This window comes from Saimiri boliviensis, chromosome 10 (genome assembly GCF_048565385.1).
Source record: "Saimiri boliviensis isolate mSaiBol1 chromosome 10, mSaiBol1.pri, whole genome shotgun sequence".
NCBI classification, from domain to species: Eukaryota; Metazoa; Chordata; class Mammalia; order Primates; family Cebidae; genus Saimiri; species Saimiri boliviensis.
Window position 1 is genome coordinate 24,042,247 of NC_133458.1, and position 24,729 is coordinate 24,066,975.

Consider the following 24,729-nt stretch of genomic DNA (forward strand, 5'->3'; position numbering starts at 1 on the left):
TGTAAAACTGAAAAAGGAGTGCAATGGTGTGTGGTCACAGGGCTGACACCAGGGAAAAACTGTGATACCCCCTTACTATGATAGCTGTAGCCTTGTCTCCTCACTGTCTGTCTCCAGACAAAAACACGCTGAGACAAATGAGTCTTCCAACTAAAGGATGGGTTCTGGCTGCCAGAGAAAGCCCAAGTTCCAGTGGGAAAACAAAACACTGCTGAAGTCATTAAAAATCTAAAAGTATTCTCTCTTCCAATAATTAATTTAATTTACAAAGAATTTAATATACAAGGAAAATTTCAACTTTTCAGCAGGAAACATTTTCCATTCAAAGAAATTCAGAAATTTGAACTCCAAACACTTATAGCTCTATTCATCATATTATTCCATCATCTTCATTCATGCTGTTACATACTTCACTAAAGGCTTCTATTATTCTGTTCAATTATTTCGCTCTCCAGAATGATTTCTAACCTAAAGAACATTCCTTCAGCAAGTATATGAAAACTAAATTGGCCCTATGTGTAAAACTGTACACAGAAACTTAACCAAAAATCTTCGTCCTAAACCCTCTATATAAGTGAACATTAATTATTTCCTAGCCAGGGCTCTCCTGTGTTCATTTTTTTTTTTTTTTTAATTCCCCAGTACCCAGCACATAGTTGGGCCCAATAATTTAACACTAAACCATTATTAAAATATCTATCATATTTGGAAATGAGGCTGATAGATGGACCGTATCATCTTACAGATTTTCTAAAAGACTCTCAACAGGTTTATAAATCTTCTTCTCGCTTCTTTGCATTCCTTTGCTATACACCATCGAAGCCTGTCTTGTTTACTTCACTATTAACAAATACCTCAAGTAATATATGCATAGACTCTCCATTAGCCTACAAAATAGTATGCCTGCCTTAGTCTCTAGCCTCTATACTCAGTCCTTTTCACTGCTACCACATTAATCTTCCTTCATTTCATCACACTCCAATCCAAATCTCCAAAGGCCCCATACTACCTACAGCAAAGGTCCTCAAACTTTAGCGTGCCTAAGAATCACCTGAAGGACTTGTTCGAACACAGAATGCAGGATCCCACCCCTAGAGTTTTTTGGTTTTTTTTTCAGTCAAAGGTGGGGATAAAAATTTGCATTTTTTAATATGTTCCCAAATAATGCTGATGATGGTCCAAGAAATAGACGTTAAGAACCACTTACCCAACACAATGACCTCCAAATACAAGATCCTAAACAAACATATCAGATCACTTTAGGGGCTAAAAAACAGAATGCAGTCTTTATCCACAGTGACTGTCAGTCATAAGGTGTAGGATGAAGCTAAGAATCAATCCCTTGGTAAGTCAAATGTGTAGCCAGGTTCAGAAACTATTACTCTAAAGATAAATCACAAACCTCTTAGATAATCCTAAAAGCATTTCAAACCTGCATCCAGATCTACCTATCCAAACTTATCGTCACATCCACAAAATAAACCCCCAGTTATGCTAAACTCTTCTTGTTACCTATCCCTGAATTCCCTTGTCTATTCATTCCTTTTTGCCACTTACAAATATTATGTCATTAGCCTTTCCATCTACCCAGAGTGCCATTTCCCATCTCCTCTACCTCTATGAATCCTCCAAGGATCAAGTCATCATCAGTCTCAAAAACCTTTCTTGGGCCATTCAACATGTCTCAGAATAATTACATTACATATTACATCTACCACTCTTCTTACATTCAGCTACATTAGTCCATCTGTGTGTCTGTGCCATTAACCGTCTAGTTCACTGATGGGTATATAGCCTAATATTACTCAGTACTGTGTAACCTAAAAGAATTATGAGAGAATTAGAAAACATGAAAATTTAAAAACAATTTAAAAGTTATATAACATTTTTATTACATAGCAATTACAATTTAAAATATTTTTATAAACCTCTTATTCAAAAATCCTCTATGCTCAAATTTATAGGATAAAGATGAGGAGAGCAGATAGTTAAGAAACAACAACAGATTAACTCAAGTCATAACTAAGGTCATTCTTCCACAACATGTTTAAGAAAGAAGATAAGAGCAGAAAAGAAGAGAGCTAAGAGGGGAAGAAAAACGGAGAAAGAGAAAGCAAGTAAAAAGGCAAAGAACACTGCCATATCTTGGCCTGAGAGCAATTAAACTAAATACATGAAATGAAATGCTCTTTCTATGTCAGATCTCTCACCTTTCATTAGAACAGTTTCAGTTCTATGTTCTGTCTCTGTCAAATGTCTTATGCCGTTGGTGCATGTGTGCATTAACATGGAATAGCAGCAGTATTGCCCAGTGCATAATTAATTTGGAAACTGCAAGTTTCTAATAGATGTAACACATAACTGACACCTCTTTTAGTGTCTTAAACTCATCTTGTCCACTTTCTCTTAAACTACAAATTTTCCAAAGATCCATATTGTAGAAAAATAAAAAAAATCAAAATCATGGATCTATGATAAAAATAAGTCATTTTCAAAAAGTAGACCAGTACCTAGCAGACTAGGCCTGGAGGTAACGGGAGTAGGATATGAAGACTGCTAAGAGACACAAGGTTTCTTTTGGCGTAGATGAAAATGTTCTATTGTGACGGTTATACAACTTTATAAACATACTAAAAAGAGACTGAAATCTATACTTTAAATAGGTAAATGTTATGGCACATAAATATTTCAATAAAGCTATTTAAATAAACAACTCATTCTATAACTTATAGAATTCCCAAATCACTCATTTTAAACTACATGTATGAAAGGTATAACTCATTTAGTAAGCCATAAATATCTATTTTTAATTTGTAAATTTAACCTGTTAATATCTGATGGAATTTAAAGTTGCTTAGTTCATTATTATCATTTTTATTATGAAATAATCGGTTTTGTTTTCAGCTGTACATGAGTTATATACATCTAACAATTATGAAGTAAGCAGAGTTAGGGAAGACACGGTATCTTGCTTTCTTCATAATCATTAACTAATTCCACATGGTAGTATTATAAATAGGATCCTAACAAATTTAATAGTTGTTTTCAATTTAGAACATAAGTAAAAGCCAAGGCTAGAGGGTTATAAAAACTTATTCAGAAAGTATTTTATGACCTTGCCATAGTAAAAGTACATAGTCCGTAACGTACTTTCTAGGCCTTGACATATTCAAGTTCTAAATGTCATAAGTACTAAAACACAAATAATTACATTTATATATTCTAATAATGTCTGATGTATTTGTGTAATACTGTTTTTATTAGTATTTCATGGTATATCTCTTTCCATTTTCATACTTTTAATCTTATGTTTAAAGTGTATCTTTAAAACCCAAAATGACGAATTTGTATTAAAAGGGGAGATACATTTTTCAAAAGTGCCATTATCACAGAAAAAAAAAAAAACATGATAAATGTTCACGTTTAAAGACAGCTAAATGCAATACCTGATCCTAAACTGGTTTCTTTACTGGAGGGGCAAAAACACTCCTATATAGAACATCACTGGGTCAGTTGACAAAACAAGAACACAGAGAGCAGAGTAAATAACTTGTGGTCAATTTTTCAAAGGGGTGGGTGGGTGTGTGTGTGTGTGTGTGTGTGTGTGGGTGTGTGTCCGTGTCCATATATATATACAGACAGAGAAAATAGGTAATAAAGTGGTAAAACATTAAGAAAAGCTAAATCCAAATAAAGAGGTATATGGCTGTTCTTTGTGCTACTGTTATTATAACAACTTTTCTACAAATTTAAAATTATTTAAAATTTAAAAAGTAATAAAATATCACTAAACGCATCTCTTGAAATAGCATGATTGGGTCTTGGGTTTTGTTTTTTTTTTTTTAATCCAGTATGATTTCTGTCTTTCAACTGGTCTATTTAGTACATTTGCATCTAATGTAATTGTTGATATGGTTGGTGCTAAGTCTATCACCTTGCTTTTGGATTCTATTCATTCTATCTTTGCTTTGTTCTTTATCATTTCTTTCTTCCTTGTTCTTTTTCCTCCTTTCCTTTCTTTTGAATTAACCAAATATTTATTCACTGTTCAATTTTATCCCCTCAACTGACTTCTCAGCTATGTATCTATCTTAGATAATGTTTGCTCTAAGAATTGAAATATGTATGCTTATCATAGGCTACCCTAAACATTATATCCCTTCATGTAATACGTAAGAAATTCACAATAGCATAGTATCATTTACAGTACTCCCATCTTTTATGCAATTACTGTCATACATTGCATTTCAAAATATTATAAAATCCACATATACTGTAATTGTTTTTGACTTAAACAGGAATTTTTTAAATTCTTTAAACAAAAATAAAGAAATCAAGAAATGTGGGAGGAGGGAGCATTTTATTTTTGTTCACATATTTACTATTTCTGGCCCTATTTACTTTTTTCTGTAGATCTAAATTCCATCTGGTATTATTTTCCTTCAGTTTGAAAAACTTTCTGTAACATTTCTTTAAGTGCAAGTCTAGTGGTGACAAATTCTTTAAGCTTTAGTTCATTTGAAAATGTCTCTATTTTACCTTCATTTTAAAGAATATTTTCAGTAATACAAAATTCTGGATTGACAAATTTTTGTTTTTTTCCAGCACTTTTGGAATGAATACATTGACTTCTGGTTTGCATTTTTTCTAATGAGATGTCACTGATAATTTTTATCACTGTTTGCTTGTAGGCAATATGTCTTTCTTCCTCTGGCTATTTTTAAGACTTTGTTTCTTTGGTTTTCATAATGTGCATATGTGTTGATTTTCCTTGTGTTTATCTTGCTTGGGATTTGTTGTTTCTTGCAACTGTGGGTTTATGTTTCTAAACAAATATCAAAACGTTCTGTTGATTATTTCTCCTGATATTTTTCTACCCCAATCTCTGTCCTCTCTCCTTCCATACGTGTAAACCACATAACTGTTAAACTGCATAATATCCTTGAAGATACTATAGCTTTGTTCATTTTCCTTTTGTCTATTTTTTCTCTGTGCTTTGATATGGATGGTTTAGATTGATCTGTCTTCAAGTTCACTGATCCTTTCTTCTACAGTATGTAATCTGCTGCTGAATCCATCTGGTGAATTTTTCATTCATTCATTCATTCATTCGAAATCAAGTCTCACACTGTCAACCAGGCTAGAGTACAGAGGCACAATCTCGACTCACTGCAACCTCCACCTCCTAGGTTCACGCAATTCTTGTGCCTCAGCCTCTTGAGTAGCTGCGATTACAGGCACCACCACCACTCCCAGCTAATTCTGTTGTATTTTTAGTAGAGATGGGGTTTCACCATATTGGCAGGCTGGCCTCGAACTCCTGACCTCAAACGATCCACCCGCCTTTGCCTCTTAAAGCGTTAGGATAACAGGCATAAGCCACGAAACCTGGTGAATTTGTCATTTGAGATATTTATTTCTATCAACTTTTTAATCCTGGTTAAGAGTCACATTTTCTGGGTTTTTAACAAGAATAGTAATTCTGTGCTAGACATTGCAGGTGCTTTGTTATAGAGAAACTGGATTATGTTGTCTTACTTTAGAGAGATTTTTGTTCTATCGGACAATAAATTTACAGGTGGATCAAGATGATAAAATAGAGGCCTGGTTTGGAACTTTGCTGCATGAGATCTATAGTAACCTGTCTTCTACTCCTAGAATGGCCCTACTCATAAGGTGTGACCTTTCTGAGGTCACAGCTGAAAACGCAGTATGTTCAGCAACCTCTCCCCACACTGGCTGGTCTGAGCTCCAACAATGCTGAGAATTTTCCAACTTCTGAAATCTTCATTCAACTCACAGTCCCAAAGTAGCTGGTTTCTGCTAAGCCTTGTGCTGTACACAGCTTTATATCAGACCAAAGGGCTAATAATTTGCAAAGTATCCCTCAGGAAGATACAGGGATGAAGGTGGAGCTCACCTAGTGTGTTCTTTTTTCTCAGCTGACTGTGCTGACTACCTAAGTTGCTTCCGGCAAAACGTAACTTCATCAACATGAGAAGCAGAAGTCCCTAATTCTAATTATGTTTTATCTAGCATTAAAATATCTTATTTCATACTTAAACATGGATATGAAAGGCACACATTATTTACATAGGACAGATAAGAAAATCAAGATACAAAATGTTAAATAACCAGCCTCCAACCCATAAAGATATTTTATTCGATACACAAATATTCACCAAGCATCTACTACAGGCCTGGTAATTGGCAAAGCAGTAAAAGGAACTCAGAGAATGTAGTTTCAACCAATATTATTTCTACTGAACCACCAGTAAAGTATATACACAAAAGATGTCTAATGAATGAAAAAACAAGAATCAATCATTCAATCCACCAAGAGCATGTCTACATTCTGAAAAATGACCATAATTTACATTCATGATTCACTTTCCCTGCAAAGACTCCTATTTGCCATGCAAGTAATTTCATTCCTACACAGTTACATTTTCCAATTCCCTACATATACTTAACTTTTTTTCATATTGGCAGATACTATCTAACTAAGTCACTTCTATTTAGTTATGTCAAACTTGCTTCAGCTAACTCTTAATTATATTTCTAATTTCCATCTGGCCAAATCAAATATATTTTGCTCACACATGGAGGAAAAAATATAATACAATTTCTAAATATCATCTCAGCAGCATCATACCAAAGAGTAATATCATTCCTCTAATCTTCAACAAATCAAGTGAAATGACACATTTACACCTTACATATCAATTCTCATCTCTCAAAATAAGCTCTTCTTCTGTCATGTAACCCACTATATGCAGAAGTTGACTGTAAGCAAATAGTCAACAAAATTAAGCTACATATATGTTTATAAAATCATGCTTAAGAATATTTTAATATTATTACCTCAATATATAACTAATTCCAGTGAAGTAAAGTATACTACAACAGAAAGCCAGATACTATACATATTGAGAATATGCTTCTATTTTTAAAGTCTGGCAAAAAAAAAAAAAAAAAAAAGTTTGTTACAAGGTTTTGTTTTTTGTTTTGTTTTTTTTTTTTTTTGCTTTTTGGGTTTTTTTGTTTTTTTGGTTTTTTTGAGACAGTCTCACTCTGTTACCCGGACTGGAGTGCAGTGGTATGATCTTGGCTCACTGCAACCCCTGCCTCCTGAGTTTAAGTGATTTTCCTGCCTCAGCCTCCTGAGTAACTCAGATTACAGGCACCCACCACCATGTCCAACTAATTTTTGTAATTTTAGTAGGGACAACGTTTCCCCATGTTGGCCAGGCTGGTCTCGAACTCCTGAGCTCAGGGATCTGCCCGCCTTGGCCTCCCAAAGTGCTGGGATTACAGGCATGAGCCACTGTACCCACCCTGTTAAAAAGTTTTTTGAAGATGGTAGAAGTTAATGCCATCAGCACCATCAGATTCAAATACAAGCATTACTTTCTCATCCTGTTATTTAAGATAATGTTTTAGGTGGCTGCTTGTTGCTGCTGCTGTTGTTTTAAAATACTACTCTGAATCAAGATGACACCCTTTGTAAAAAGCGCTTACCTGTAGAACATCCTGGATCTTCACCCACACATCAGCCATATCATACAATTTGATATCTTCCTGCTGAGTCAGCGGAGTCACTACAGTGTCCTGCAGGTATCCCAGGACTACAGAGTGTGCAGTGGCTACAGCATTAAACTTGTCAAACAGTAACTCCAGCAGTTCTAGAAGTAACCTAGTGACATAAACAAATAAATAACATTTACACACATACACACCTGCAGATTAATGGCTTGCAGTGACCTGCAAGAAAAACATCAAACTAAAGCAACGTAGCATTCTACAATGTAAACAAGATAAATGTTAGATTTCAGCAGATGTGAATTCAATTTTATGATCTAAGCAACTTTTAAAAACTTATCTAAACCTCGGTTTCCTCTGCTATAAATTGGAAATGATGTAGGAATCTTAAAATCAATTGTAAAGTCCGTAAACCAGCCATAGCAACTCAATAAACATTTGTTGCCTTTGTAACACTATGTATTCATATAGGCAGCTTCTCCAAGAAATTCACACAATATTTTCAGACAACAGCTCAGATGTTACACAGAATATGCTTTTCCCTAGCAATAAATTAGGCACTTTGATACGGATGTTAATCCTTTTAGTCATGGAAAACTATGCTTACTACCATACAAATGTATGGCCTGAGTTGCCTGAAAAAAAAATATACACTTGCCAAGCAATCTGACTTTCACTACAGGGAGCAACTTAGGCATCCACATTATCTCATTCATCATAGTGAGATATGCTGGACACATATTTTACATCAATTTTATATACTCAAGGACACAAAATAAGGTTGCAGTGCAGCTGGGCCTAGAACAAAAGTTGATTTCCATGTCAGTGCATTTAAACACCTACCTCTCACTGCAGTTCTAGAGTGCAGATGTATCTTTAGAGATAGCTCAAAGATTTACATCACAGATACAAAGTAATTCCTCTACCACTAAGCCTTCCAGCTTCAGTGATCACGTAGGCCTGGAATCATCCTTTCCTCCTCTGAGCTTGTACAGTATTTTGTCCTGTTTCTAAGGAACATATCACATGTGCCTCACATATGTGGTTCAATCAATATTGGTCATATTTATTTATATACAGACATTTTACCTCAATTCTCCATTATTAAGCTTTCAGAGCAGGCACTGCTTTATACATCTCTGATTACCAACACTTAGGACAATGATTAGCAAATATTAATGAGTGAATTTAATGTGAATAGCATGAACGAGTACAGAAAATCCTGGAATATGAGTTTTATTGTATAATTTATGGCTTGCGGCTTGTAATTCCTAAATAGACTGATAAACCAACTTGGAGAGTTGAAAAGGAAAGCAAAAGAGCTTGTCAGTAGTGTCAATTTATAAGGTTTTATTACCATAAATAAGGGGTTATAACTACAATCTCATCAAAACGTACAGCATATTATCTATTCCTATGGCTTCTTTACTGCCCAATTATTGTAATTAATGTGCCAATGTGACAGCCCATAACTATCTTATGGTAAAATCCTAATATCTATTTGACATTGTAATTCAGATGAGACAAAAATCAATAGAATTTATGTAGTACTCCCAGCCTAGAATATACATACATAATCTAAAAATTACACATTGTATTTATAAATAGAAGCCGTTCTACCTTTTGACTGATTATTCTTTTTGATCCTTTAAAGGTCAAATTCATATTTATATTCACATGTATCTAAAATAATTCCACTTTCTCATCTGTGTTATTAGAGAACTACTTGAGTATCAGCAGAGATACACACAAAATACCGAAATATGTGTCTAAATATACCCAACTGAAACAATTACTATGGTATAGGGAAATAATCGGTATAAAACTGGTACCTGGCATCATACAGATCAGTAACTTAATCAGTAAATACCTGATTAAGTGAAGGTTCTACTTCTCCAACAAAGATTTACGCTGAGTATGCAAGACTGTGGTTCTCAAATATGAATCTATAGACTGTAATATGTTTTTGAGCAGTGAATAGCAAAGTAACAACAATATATTGACTTTCCACAAAGGTAAATTTATTTAACATTACATCTTTTGCACTCTCTTGATAGGAAAATCTTAGTTATTTTCTGCCATGATGGCAGTTATGGTACCAAATGTCCTTACTGAAGAAAATTAAAACTTAGTAACTGTATATTAATACCCCAACATTTTTTGATATCATATTGATCTATGACATTCAGATGCCTGAGGCACACTGGTGTCTAATGTCCCAGTGGCATGAAGTTCTAGATACAGGACTGTGAACCAGCAGCAAAGTTTTAATGGAAACGTGGCTCCTCTTGTTAGGGGTGCTGTTATCCAGTTATCTCCAGGGCCAAGGAGTTCCATGACTGCATACCTTGCCTGTCAGTCAAGCACTAGAGCTGCTCAGCAGCCAGGAGCAGTGCTACATTTAGAAAAGAAACCCAGTAGAGAAATGAAGTGTAAGATGAGATTCACAGTATCTATTAATATCTTGGAAATATCAATCTCTTTATAAAATGCCGACACAGCGCCAGCTTCTGCCACTCCTGGAGGCTCAAAGCCAAAACAGGCCTGTTCCTATAGTGTGGTCATCATAGCCACAGGACAGCTACACAGGGAGGAAGGAAAGGAGACATAATAGCAGCTAGGAGGAGATAGATCACAAGCGGTGAGACCTCACAAGGAGCTCTACCTATGTTGAGATCTCCAGCCATTTTAACAAGAGGAAAGCTCTCTCCACCTTACCAAAGCACAATGGTATCCTATTATTTAATTAAATGCACAGCTCTGACACCAAAATTTAAGATGTTTGTGCTTCAAATGATACCATCAAGAAAGGAAAAGGCAATAGACAAAATGGGAGAACATATTTGAATATCAATAATCTGATAAAAGACAAATCTAAAATCTCTCTTACACTCATAATCAAAAGACGACTGAATTTAAAAATGGACAAAGGATTTAAATATCCATTGTTCCAAAGAAAATATAAGAATGGCCAATAAGCAAACAAAAAGATGCTTAACACCATTAGCCATGAGAGCCATTGCAAATCAAAATCACAATGAGCGAGAAATTCAGTCCACTAGAATGGCTATAATCAACAAGAAAAGTAATAAAAAGTATCAGTAAGGATGTAGAGAAATTGGAACTCTCATACAGTGCCAGTGGAAATGTAAAATGGGACAGCCACTTTGGAAAACAGCTGGCAGTTCCTCAAGACATTAAATGTAGTGACCATATGGAACCAGTGATTCCATTCCTAGCTACGTGCCCAAGAGAAATGAAAACATACATACACACAAAAACTTGTATACAAATGTTCTTAGCAACATCATTCACAATAACCCAATGGCAGAAACAATCCAAATATCCATCAATTGATAAATGGATAAACAAAATGTGGTATATCCATACAACAGAATATTATTTGGCCATAAAAAGGAATGGAGTACTGATACATGGTACAATCAAAACAAACCTTGAAATATTATGCTAAGTGGAAAAAGGTCACAGAGGACTATACATGATTATAGTTATATAAAATATAATTTCAGGGTAGGCACATTTATAGAGACACAAAATACATTAGTGGTTACTTAGGCTGGGGGGGGGTGGGAACTGACTGATAAAGTACATGGGATTTGTTTTAGGGAGGACAAAAACATGCTGGAACCAGCTAGTGGTGATGGTTGCAAAACTCTATGAACATACTAAAAACCACTGAATTGTATACTTTCAGTGGGTGAACTGCACAGTAGTGAATTACATCTCAATATAGCTGTTAAAATAACAGCAGCTGTGGCTCTGAGTGGGGAGAGTAAAGATCCAACACCTCTCTAGCAGTGAACAGGAAATATATAAAACAGTGAAAAATGGAACCTGGCATCTCAAAAAGTGAGGTGTTGTGAAAACTGAGGCCTTTACATTCTTACTACCATGAGGAGATCAACTTTTCTCTTTTAGTTCTCTTGGTTTTTCATCTGTTTCTCCTTCTTAAATAACATGTAAGAAACAACAGATTTCCACTCATTCCCAGGACTGACACTACCAACAACTTCCATTATGAAAAAGATCTCACAACTTCTCCAATGCCCCATCCGCAAAGCGAAAGTATTATTTAATCACTGTTCTGAGAGACTCACAACACTGCTGGAAAATCGTATTAGAAAATGGACAGAACTAGCTGAGGTAGCCGTACAATTCTAAAGAGAGGGGAAGGATTCCTTTGTCTGAATTTCTGGCAACACTGAGAAGAATGGATATGTCTGCTGTGTGAAAGAAAAATAAATCTTGGGACCCCAAAATCACTAAGCCAAAGAGAAAAGTCAAGCTGGGAACTGCTTAGGGTATATCTGTCTCCCATTCTAGTCCTTAAAAAGACAGCTGCAAAGATTTCTTTTAAAAGCTACATACCTCCCTCTCAATTTGTCCACACGGAAATTCCTTGTGGACAAAGAACAGACAGACTCAATGTCATCTCTCTGATCACTGAGATAAATTTGTATCTGATTGCTTCCTCTGGAAAGGCTAATCAGAAACTAAAAAGAATACAACCATTTGTCTCTATTTACCACCTGGAAGCCACACTTTGACTTGCCCCAGCTTTCTGGACGAAACCCATGTATATTTTACACATATTGACTGATGTCTGAAGTCTCCCTAAAATGTATTTAAAAAAAGAAAAAACAAGCTGTGCCCTGACCACCTTGGGCACATATTCTTAAGGACCTGAGGCTATGTTATGGGTCCATCCTTAACCTTGGCAAAATAAACTTCCTAAATTGAGACCTGTGTCAGATACTCTTTGGTTTACATGAGTGAGAGAGAGAGAGCTCAAGCGAGCATGCACGCGCACACACATTAAAGTGAAATTAGAAATCTGGAAGGAGAGATGTTGGGTTTTTATCTGGATATGTTAAGGTGTTATATCCTTAGGTAGTCAGATATGCAAGTCTGGAGCTCATTAGAGAGAATGATACTGGAAATGTAAAAAGAGATAAATACTTGATGAGATGAGATCACTCAGGGATAATATGCAGAATAAGAAAAGCAAGTGAGGTCCAGGACTAACACTCCAGGAAAGAGTATCATTAAAAAGATGGTTAGAAAGTTACTAGAGAGGAAGAAGAAAGCCAGAAACATTGCAGAAGACAACAGAGAAAAGAATACCAGCAGAGTTAAGGCTATGACAGAGGTCAGGTAGGGCAAAGAGAGAGAAATGTACAACTTAAGGTCCCCAGTGACCTTGACAAGAAGGGTTTCAATGGATCACTGAGTGGAACTCAGTAGTGGGATAAGCAGTGAATGCCTAATAAGGAAAAAGAAACCAAAGTCAATCATACAGTGTCCCTCACCAGCATGTACACTACTTTAAAAAGAAAAGGAGAAAGGAAGATGATGCTACTCTGATGCATCAAAGCATAAAAGAGATTAGGAATCATTCACATAAACAGGATGTAAATCTGCACTAGCTTGGCCCAATTTAAACTGAAATACGTTGTTAATATTTATATATGCTCTCCGACTGCCCACAACTCAAGATTGAGAAAGAGGTGCTTGCCTTTAGCTGCAGACACACTAAGTATGACCCACACACAAGGCCCCATTGAAATCATTCTCTGCCTCACTCGCATCACAAAATATTAAATAATAGAAATAAAACATTAGGTTGCAGCTAGCTCAGTTGCTTACATCCTGTTAGGATCAAGGTTTTCACCACTGATCTTAAAAAACAAAAAGGCAGGCAAGATCATTAAATTACCTCATATGATTCCTTAGGTTGAATTGAATTAGTAAAGGCCTAAGAACCTTAGAGATTTGAATTTCAATTAACTGCAATTTCTTCCCTTCAGAAAAAAGTTACACTCACACCCCACTCTCACAGGTTATTTCCAAGGTCGCAAAACGGTATGTAGAAATACCCAATACAGCATCGCAGTTGGTGAAAGAAAATATTAATCCTGGATGGCAATGAGGTACAAATGCCAGCAAAATGCACTGGAATTAGAAACCTGGACTCTAATACCAGCTCTGCTAACTAGACATGGGACTTTCAAGACATCACAGACTTCAAATGTCAGGTTCCCCAGACACAATTTCCTAATCAGAAATTGACAGTGAGGGCTATATACAAAAATATATATGAATGTAACACTAAAAAAAAAAAAAGCAAATTAAAAGTCACAATGAATTGATTTCTGAACCTTTAACATTTACCATCTAGAGGGAAGGAAAGGAGATGAGAGATTCTCTGGAGGTTCCTAAGGCCCTGCATCTCTCTCCTTCCTATAGCTTGGTTAGTAAAGTCCTGCTTATATTGTCCATAACGATAATTCTGTATCATTCTAATAAAAGGCCCCTCTTATGATTAAGTTAGGTGATTTCAATTTCTGATACTTATAACCAAAGAGGCCTAATCCACAGAGTAAGAACCAATTCTATCTGTCCTCTGTGATTCTATAGTCCCTCCAAACAAACTGCTCCAATGAACTGAGAGAAGTGACAAAACAAGTATGCATGGCCTCCTGGGCCAGAAAGTGAAGGCAGAATCCCTATTTTATGGTTCTTGGTAAACATCTCTCTCCTATAACACATGGGCCAACGTCCAGAATAAAGAAAACAGTCAAATTTTGAGGGCAAATGAGTTCATGCATAAACGAATGAGCAATACAGGATGACAATATGAGCAGAAGTCTAGGATGAAAGATAATGACCTGAAGTCCTTCTTGTATAGGGGGCAGATAGTTAGTGACCTGTCATAATGGAGGAGATCCCTAAGAAAGTAAGACTAAAATATCAGTGACAATGACAATGAAATCATGACAGCAACAAAAAATAGAACTATGCTCATCATAGCCACTCCTTCCTAATTACTCACAACACCACGCTGGGCACTGTGTTACGTGATTTACTTGGATTATCTCATTTCATCCTCGGGACAGTCCTATGAGGAAGGTACTGCTTTATCCCCTTTTATAGACAAGGAAACCGAAGTTCAGAGATAAGAACAGAACAAAGGAAACAATTCTGAAGAATGTTTAGGGGTGTTAGAAACAAGGACACTACTTTAGAAGAGAGGCCAAAATGATATTAGTCCTCTATAATGCTAGGGAAGCCAAGGCTGGAAAGAGAGCCAACGGAACTGTCTATACCACATCATCCTTCTCTCTGCAAACAGATTTTCACCCCTGGGAGTCTACTAAAACATCTGTTGCTAAAAAATAATTATTTCGCTCTATCCAAGAAAACTACTTTGGCCTTTAATCAAATAGCCACAGCACTTGTTTCTACTGCCAACTCATGCCTTCTTGAAACACTGTCTTCCACTGTCTTCACAACCCTCCACTCTTCTGCCTTCCTACCACCTCTCCAGTTGCTCTTTCTCAGGAACCTCACCCTCAGCCTGTTCCTTAAATGCAGAAAACTCTTCTCAACCTTCATACTCTCTCTAGCTGAGCTCATTCGCCCCTACATCTTTAATTATCTGCCTGCTATCAACTCTCATACATTATCTCTTGGCCAGATTACTCCCCTGAGCTGCAGACCACAAACTTAACATGACTTAAGTGGTACTCACCATATTCTTCCCCAAACCTATTTCTTCATCTTCTCTGCATCAGTAAATGGTAATGCTCGCCCAAGCAAAAGATCCTTACCTGCCCTCTTCCCTCATACCTAAGCCATCACCAACTCTCTTTACTGCTACCTCTTTACTTTCTCTCAAGTAGGCCTACTTCACTCCATGGGCGCCGTTAGCTTGCTCATGCAGGCCATGTTGCCTTTTGCCAGGATTAACAAAACTGTCCTCAAACTAGTCTCCTTCCCCCTAGTCCTTTCCTCCTCCCCTCTACTGTAAGCTCACTATGGGTATGAGTTTCTGATTTACTACTTTATTCCAACGTTTGGCGTAACACCAACTGGCAAAATAGTATATGATAGGCAATAAATGAGTATTTGTTGATGAAGGAATGAAAAAGTGGGTTCCAGCAGAATGGGAGAGCGAGAGTGGCCTGATTACAGATAAGAAGTGGTAAGAAAATAAGTGTTATAGATTATATACTCCTTTTAGAGGCACGCGATAAAAAATACGTCACACAAAACTATGCTCTCAAAAAGGTAACCTTATCAAGCTAAACATGAGAACGCGAGGTAGAATTACAAACTGAATGATACACACACTAATAGCCAACTTTAATAATATTGCAGTAAAATCTATTTTATATTTAAAACAGAAAAGTATCAGGATGAAGAAAAGTGTTTCTTTAAACACAGTTACCCAGCAGGTTTTTAAACCAGACTTCTTAGAGAAGTAAAATGTTACTTATTCTCCCAGATCATCTACTAACTTCCTACCAGAAGCGATCCCTATGTATTTCACCTTCAAGTGCACCATGAAAAAAGGCAGAGGGCTAAGAAGAGGCACATGTTAAGGAATAGTCACAGTTACACAAGGCAAGAAGCAGCTACAGTGTAAAGCTGCATCATCAAGCTGTGGAAAATGTTCAATATTTAAGGTGAGATAAGACTACCTGAATCTAAATTTAACATCCAGGGAACCTTGAATTAGTCATTTGGCTGGAAAACCCATGTTTGCCGCCAAGAAGCTGCCTTACTTGGTCACGAAGCAAAGGTACACACAAGGTAGAAAAATCAGTTCTGTTCTACTACTTATCTGCTGAGACCTTAATATCAGGGTTCTATGTTTCCCCACTGACACACAAAGGCAATAACCACACGATGTTTATTTCCCTCCCACCATGCTCTAAAAGGGAAGAAAGTAGTGAACTCAGAGCTTAGATTGTATATAAAAAATTTATAATTTTATAAAAAGAAATTTATAATCAATTAGATAAAAATGTTCTTTGTTTTACCTGCCTATATCTCTCATACGCAATTCTTTAATCGGCTTGGCGGGGCTACTATTTTTCATTTCAAATAGGACATAGAGCTCATTTAATCTTCAAGGTTATCTAATACCTACTTTAAAGGGATAGAAATAAGTTTCACCGCTTATTAATAAATCTTCATGTAAAAAGGGGTTACTATTTAAAGAGTGCTGACTAATTCTCCATCTGCTCTATGAAAAGAGCAGGAAAAAATTAGTAGTAATATATAATGAAACACAGTAAAAATAACAAGAATACTGAACTGGGGCCTGGCTCTAGTCACTTCCTTCCTGTGTTTCTCCCTCCTTGTCAAGTCATTTCTGAATTCTGGAAGATAAGCTCAAACGTCTAATCCTGATGTATGCCAAGTTAGTGGCGAAAATTAGAAAATAAACCCAGGCCCTCTTTCTATGAATTAAAGTATCAGGATCATTCTTTTGAAATCCTTTCCCCCATTCCAAAGTAATTTTTATCATAGTGGAATATCAGAAAAATCCATAAATCTATTCCTCAGGGATAACAAAAGTTAAGATTTAGGTGCATATTCTTAGTGCTTGTTGTATATTGTTTAGTACAAGAATGCCTCTAGCACAATTGTTTAGATAATAAAATTTGATTCTCAAGTGACCTAATTAGACTTCAGGCATTCTGTGGCTGCTTTTCATGCTTCTCAACATGTCCAGCTATTTCTGAGGCCTGCCACTGGCCACAACGTGAGGTATCGGCAGGAAAATGCATATTTAGTACAGATATTGTCCTTCTGAGGACAAACAAAATCAGGCCCACGACATGTGTTAGAAACATCATCTTTATATAAGCCAGAAAGCAAACTTAATGGTGGAAAAAGACTACTTCTAATCTTAATTGCACCACGAACAAGCTTTGTGAACTGTCAAATTATTTCAGCTTTCACATTTCTCTGAGTAAATCTGGGATTAATAATAATGCTCCTGCCTGTGAGGAGGCCAGTGGTGAGGCTCACTCAGGTGAGATAGCAGATGGCAGACTGCTTTGCAAAGCATGAATACTACAAAACTGCAAAACCCTATGATGTTTGTGATGTTATCTAAAGAGTGTTCTCAAACTTCAGTGTGCATAAGAATCAACTAAAGCATAGAGTCCTGTGGGCCCTGCACCCAAACATTCCACCCCTTCCTGGGGAAATCTGCATTTCTTACTCTCAAGTGACGCTTGTGATGTGGGTTCACAGTAATGCTAAAAATAAAAATAAAAATAAAAATAAAAAATAACTTCCACTTATTTAAAAAATTATCTTCTTTGTATCTTTTTCTTATCCATTCATTGATTAAAACTGGCCAGGCATGGTGGCTCACACCCGTAATCCCAGTATTTTGGGAGGCTAAAGTGAAAGGACTGCTTGAGACCAGGAGTTCATGGTTAGCCTGGGAAATCACATTGAGACACTATCTCTACAAAATAAACAAACAAACTTTAAATAGCCAGGCATGGTATTCATATCAAGAGGCTAAAGTAGGAGGATCTCTTGAGCCCAGGAGGTCAAAGCTACAGGGAGTCATGATGATTGGGCATTCCAGCCTGGGCAACAGAGTGAGATCACATCTCCATAAAAATAAACAAACTCTTAGGCATTTAATATGTGCCCAGCCCTAATCAGACTTCAAACACAAAGTTAAACTCTCCCACCCCCTTATAAACTCACAGTCTAATCTCACTAGACTCTATAGCAAGGGGATGCACCAGGAGCTAGAAGAGCCCAGACAATCTGAAATACAGCCTGAGATACACATGAAGGTGCTTGAATCATTTATGACACCATCCCTACACATCATCAGTGGAACAATTTCCTTTGACATAGGTTTGTTAGTTTGTTTTTGCAATGAAAAGATCCAGTATCAGTTTGAGCCTGGAGCACCTTTCCTATTACGACACTAGCAAGTGCACAAAATGACAAAACCTAAGGCACCTCCCACTATAGCAAATAGAGAAGCAGCCTTGACACAGCACGATGGTTGACATCTAAATACGAAGTTATGACGATCCATGAAACAGATTGTATCTGTTAGTCCTCTGCCTGCTCAGATCTCTAATTTGAACCTGCTATGATAAGTAAAACAAGAGAAATCAAGAGCCGAGTTCATGTTTCTTTGGTTTTTTACTTTGCCACATAAAAAACAAAGGCTTCAGAAATGTAATACTGAGTAACATCTCTGGGCTATTCAGCCAAGAAACTTTTTCCAATGACTATAAATCAAACAACTATACACAACCAGAATGATAGCTGCCCAACATCACGTTTACGAAAGAACTATGAACATTATCGACATTTCTAAGTCACTGTGTATGTGATGAAGCTATTATCAATTAATTTATTTAAGTCTTACTAGAAAGTATATAGGCTTGGGACCTTCCATGGTAATGAGTTACATATTTTAGTTAACAATTGGAGTAAGAAGTCCCATACGTTTAAAAAAAAAAAAAAAAAAAAAAAAAAATTAATTCCTTTCATTTGTTCTAAAAATATCTCAGTTAAGCTGCAGGGGACATATCCTAGTTGAAGAATAGTGGAATTTCTTCTACATGTCCCTGGTTCATCCTGTTCATCCCCTTCAATATTTAATAGTTGGGTATATTTAAAGCATGTTCTCACTGATACGTGTAATCAAAAGTAGAGATTTAATCAAATGGAATCATAATCACTGAAGTTAAATTTACTTGCTTCCCGCTTGCTCTGATTCGAATTAACTACTCATCTAAATTACACAGAGGCCCTTCCTGATTCCAAGCATGTCCAGGTGCTACATGCGGTGCTTAGGAATGGCTATAAGAAGCCACAAGGACAAAAGCCTGACTTTGCTTCAAAGCTGTTCTTAAATGACTTTTCTGTAAAATAAAATGACCAACTCCACCATGTCCTGCATTTCAGATACTTAGAAGAAGGGTAACTAATATAGAAAGAAGAGATGAAAGGAAATGCTATTTATGTGAAAAAGAAACTCATGCCTGACTCTAGCCACAGGTCTAAAAAAATCATGAGCAATATTTCATTTATTTTTCCATAAACATTATATTTATACTATAAAATCATCTTTGAGGCCTGAGCCTTTAGTCTTCTTCACAGATAAAACCATTTTATAAGAATGTTCTATTACATCAGTATGCTCTCATTCTGAATTATAGCCTCTAAATTACAAGAAATATTTCAAAAGTATATTTTTCCAATTTTAGAGCCATAATTCAATTTATTTCTGAAAATCTATAGTCTTCTCAGACTGAGAAACCAGGAGGGAAGAAAGAGATTTAGAAAATGAGGCAAATACCAACCTTGAAAAGAACCATGACTATATTGTAAAAAATTCAGTGTTAGAATTATTCAGCAACTATGCAGCTAACACAGATCATCAATTACATGACAGACACATGGGTAACAGAAATGAGAGGGGTGTACAACCCGTTACCATACAGTTTCATACATGTCAAGTGTGCTCAAAAGTAGTTTGGCCACTCCTTCAGATTCCAGATGTATTAAATATATAAATATTAAAAATGAGACTATATAAGTAGTAGAAAAGAGTTGAAAATTTTATTTATAATCTAAGAGTAGGTAAGATCTAAGTATGACACAAAACCAAGAAGCTAGAAAACACAGATTAAAATATAGCCTCATAAAAAATTAAAACAAATGTTTACATGCCCAGAAAGATCATGAAGTCAAAAGAGAAAGAAACGGGCAGAAAGTTAGAAATAAATCCCAAAGAACTAATTTCCTAGGTACGTAAAGAGTTCCTACAAATCAATAGAAAAAGAAACATATGGCTGGGATCAGGGGCTCACACCTGTAATTCCAACACTTTGGGAGGCTGAGGTGGGTGGATTACTTGAGGTCAGGAGTTCAAGACCAGCCTGGTCAACATGGTGAAACCTCATTGCTATTAAAATTACAAAAATTAGCTGAGCAAGGCAGCACATGCCTGTGGTCCCAGCTACTCAGGAGACCGAGGCAAGAAAATGGCTTGAATCTGGGAGGTGGAGGTTGTAGTGAGCCAAGATCATGCCACTGCAATCCAGCCTGGGTGACAGAGTGAGACTCCATCTCAAAAATAATAATAATAAAAGACAAACATACTAGAAAAATGTAGTTCCTACAAATCAAAAAAAGACAAACGTATTAGAAAAATAGTTCATTGAAAAGGAAATAAACACTAAATATTATATTGTTGAAAATTCCAAACACTAAAAAAGTGAAGATAACAGGATAATGAACCACCTTGTACCTATCACCCAGCTTCAACATTATTTCACGGCTTGTTGTATCTATAGCTTCACCCACTCTCAACTCAGATTATTTTGAAGCAATACATCCAAATATAACCCAGATGTCATGACAAGTTACTTTTATACAAAAGAAAAGAAGTTTAACCCTACTTATAATAAAAATGCAAATCCAAACCACCTTGGAAACACCATTTTTCACCTCTCAGATTGGCCAAGATAAAAGCATTTGATAATACAATCTGTTGCCAAGAGGATATAGGAACTCTCAAACATTATTCATGACATGAAAAACTGGCATCATCTCTAAGAAAAGCACACTTGACAATGGTAAAAATTTAATCAACACAGAGGTAAGCAAAAACAATAAAAATGGCATATCAAGAATCTGGCTGCTTTCTTCTCACATCTTAGGGTTCTGTGAGTAATGCCTTTCTTCTCCTTTAAACTCCATTAGGACAGGGACCATATCTAATTCACTGAACATTTTAGATCAATGTCTGGTCCATGGCAGATATTTAATAAATGGGAATTTCTTCTTGCATTCAACAAATATTTATTATGGGTCAGGTAGGCACTATCCTAGATTCTCCAGATATACCAGGGCTGAACAAGACAAACTAGTGCTCTCTTCTCTTGCATTCTAGAAGCAGTCAATAAATAACCAAACATATACAAAGATACACATATATAATACAATTAATGAACACTGTCCAGTTGGTCTAAAAACGGGTATATTTTTCTATATTAAAATTTAGTTTTATGAACATTCATACCCATATAGGCATTTTAATTTCTAATAATTTCTTGTGATTAAAATAACCCAGTTAATAATTTAATTTTTTGATAATGAATTTTTTTCACCATAACTTAAGGTGCAAAATAGAGAGGAAAAAACAAAGACTACAACTTTACTATCCAAACACAACTACTTTTAGCATTAAAGTATATTTCTCTCCCATGTTTTCCATGAATCTTTCTAAATATTGCAACAAGCCCAAAACCCACAAAGTTCTCTGCTTTTCACATCTGACATTTAATCTTCTTTCTTCATAAGAGAGGTCAATGATCCTTCTAAAATGGTTTCCTTTCAAAAGAGGGAAAGGTCTCCCTGGCAGCCATGGCTCCAACTGACTCAATGCTTTCTGCTCTCTCTAGGACTAACAGCTCTAAGTGAAGCTGACCTCCACCAACTCTTCCTGCAATTAATTTTTGCCTTCACATTTAAACAGGCCCATTTTCCTCACATATACCAATTTCTCTTCTTCCACATTCTTTTCTTCCATATTCTTGACAAGATATCACATCTTTGAGAAGTTTTTCTTCCATCTCTTCCTTATGCTTTTCTTATTTGTTAAATATTACAGAATTCCTTCCAGCTTCTTTCAAATAAAAATAATATAAAAATACTCATGAATTAGATTTTGGGAAAGAATAAACAATTAGGAAGCAGAAGTTGAAGAAATTGATTCTGAAATGCTGAGGCTTCAGGCCACAGTCACCATCTGAAGTTGAAGATGCTGCCTGTCTTTGTAGAGAAATAATGGGTAGCAGGTGGTTCTGGTAAATTAGCAAGGCACATGTTACCCTGATGTTTATCAAGTTGGCAATCAATAATTGTAGTTGAATATTTTCCTTTAATAGTAAGTGGAGGCTTAAAGACACTGAAAGATTATGAATGAACAGAAAAGATAAGATATTTCTCCTAAAAATAGACAACAGATAGTTTGGGAGATCAAAAACAAAATAAAATAAAATAATAACTAGGTTATCAAAGTGATTTTTTTAAAACTGGCTGGGAAAGTATCCTGGCTCTGTAGGAATTAAAAGCAAGAAAGAATTCACTAGCTTTTTTCCTTCTACATTTCTAGCAAAATAGCACACATTAATTTTCTTTACATAAAAACAAATGAAAACAAGCCTGCAATGCATCACAACCAGAATATATTTAATAAGATGATGAAACTTTTAGAGAAAGTTACAGTAACTTGTCTCAAAATAGCTAATGTTTTGGAACAGGCTATTTCACTAGAGGGTGGGGGAAAAATATGCATGTTGGGGAACAAGAATTCATGAATTTTTTGGCCTATGTTCCAACTTTAAAAAAATAAATTCATATATCTGTAGCCATAAAATTCCTTGAATGGTAAACAATAATAATAATGCCAAGTACTGTGATTTTACTTCTCTCTGAAATAAATGCCACTAATACCTTCCTAAGTAAAGTTAATGCACCACAAGCTTCAAGTGATAATTTGACAATATTACTACTAAAATTCCGATCCTCTAGAAGCAACAATGCTTATCATTTTTTAATGATTGTGCTTAATTCAAGAGAATTCCTGAAAAGTTTTAAAGCATCTGATAGCACACAACCACCATCTGATAATTTTTAGATGAGCTCAACATTATCACTCATTTAGAATCGCAGCCCCAAAATTTAATCTTTGATCTTCTAACCAAGTGGTTTACTCCAAATATTTGCTTTCTCTGTACTATTATGAGAAATAAACAGTTTGGGTCCCAAATTTTGAATTTGTATGTTTTACAAAATGGGATTATGTTACAGACATAAAGCCAAGGCAAACAGCTCATTCACTCGTTAGTGTCCAACATATCCTGCCTACAAAAGCTTTCTAAACTACTGACAACAAAAAGAAACTTAACAGGGAAAAAAATCCTGCTGCTGACTCATTCCTCATAGAGAAACATTTAGTATTTCCCAGGGCAGTGTGCTGAATTTCTATTATATTTCTAGTGCTATAATTTCCACGTAAGGGGTTTAGGCAAGGTGAAAAAACAAAGATGAAAATCCTATGAAAGACACAGTGCTTTTAAAGGTACTATAATGAGATCTGCAGAAAAGCTTGATCCATGCCCTTTTGTTTTATTTCCAATATATACTATAGTAATGTTATTTCCCTAGGAAAGTTCACTATATTCATCTAGGAACCTGCAGCAACAGGGCTAAGAGCAAACCAGAATTTTAGAGTATTCATTAGTAAGGAGTCAAAAGGTACTCCCAAAAATCCAGGTACCACGCCAAGAAAGAAGGCAAAGTTCAAAGAACCATTCTTCAGCTTCTCTGGATCATGATGTAAGTGATCAAAGAACATGGAATTGAGGAAGACACTGATACTAAACATGTATTCATATACACATGCATGAATGTTATAGTACTTACTGGTGCTATTCCACTAAGCACCACAACCATATAACCACACCTAAAGCAAGCAACTCTTATGTAAGACAGGTATTATTTTTTGCAAATCACAAAGCGGGGATACAAAGTCAGGTCCAAAACCCATTAAAAAATACACTTTGGGTTTTTTCGGGGGGTTTTTTGTTGTTTTGTTTTTTAGACGAAGTTTCACTCTGTCAACCAGGCTGGAGTGCAGTAGTGGTGTGATCTCGGCTCTCTGCAACACTCGCCTTCCCAGTTTAAGCAATTCTTGTGCCTCAGCCTCCCAAGTAGCTGAGACTACAGGCATGTGCCATCACACCCAGCTAATTTTTATATTTTTAGTAGAGTAGGCGTTTTGCTATGTTGTCCAGGCAGATCTCAAACTCCTGACCGCAAGCAATCCGCCAACCCTGGCCTCCCAATGTGCTGGGATTACAGGCATGAACCACCACAACTGGCCAAATATTTACTTTAGAACATTCTGTGGCAGGAGAAGGATAGAGGGTATTTCCTTTCACCAATCATAGTACTTTTGAATCAAGTTCACAAGGAAATCATTTCTGAAATGTTACATAAAATCAATGTCAGATATGCAAAAGAATACAGAATATATTAATTTTTCCAAAAAATTTAAATAAGTCTAGAGAACTCTATACTAAATGAGTTATTATTATTTCTCCTTAATTTTATCTTATTTAAAAAAAAATTTTAAGCCCTAAGTATAAAGAGTAGATATTTCCTTAATAACATAATCTACAAGATTATGATTCCCTCTAGTTTATCATACAGGATCTCCTAGTATCCGATAGTCACAAAGTTAGAATCTGAATTCAATTTCAGTACTCTCCATATGAAATAAGAATTATGCAATTCAAATCTTATTTATTGTTT

General features: G+C 35.9%; 1 protein-coding gene across 1 annotated transcript in view; it reads right to left on the bottom strand.

Annotated features, from left to right (window-relative positions):
* The window catches only part of EXOC4 (exocyst complex component 4), a 797,583-nt gene that overhangs the window by 672,949 nt on the left and 99,905 nt on the right, over positions 1-24,729 (bottom strand). The window contains exon 7 of the mRNA XM_003920983.4: positions 7,522-7,696. Coding sequence (XP_003921032.1) covers positions 7,522-7,696 — 175 coding nt within the window. The remainder of the gene's footprint in view (positions 1-7,521; positions 7,697-24,729) is intronic.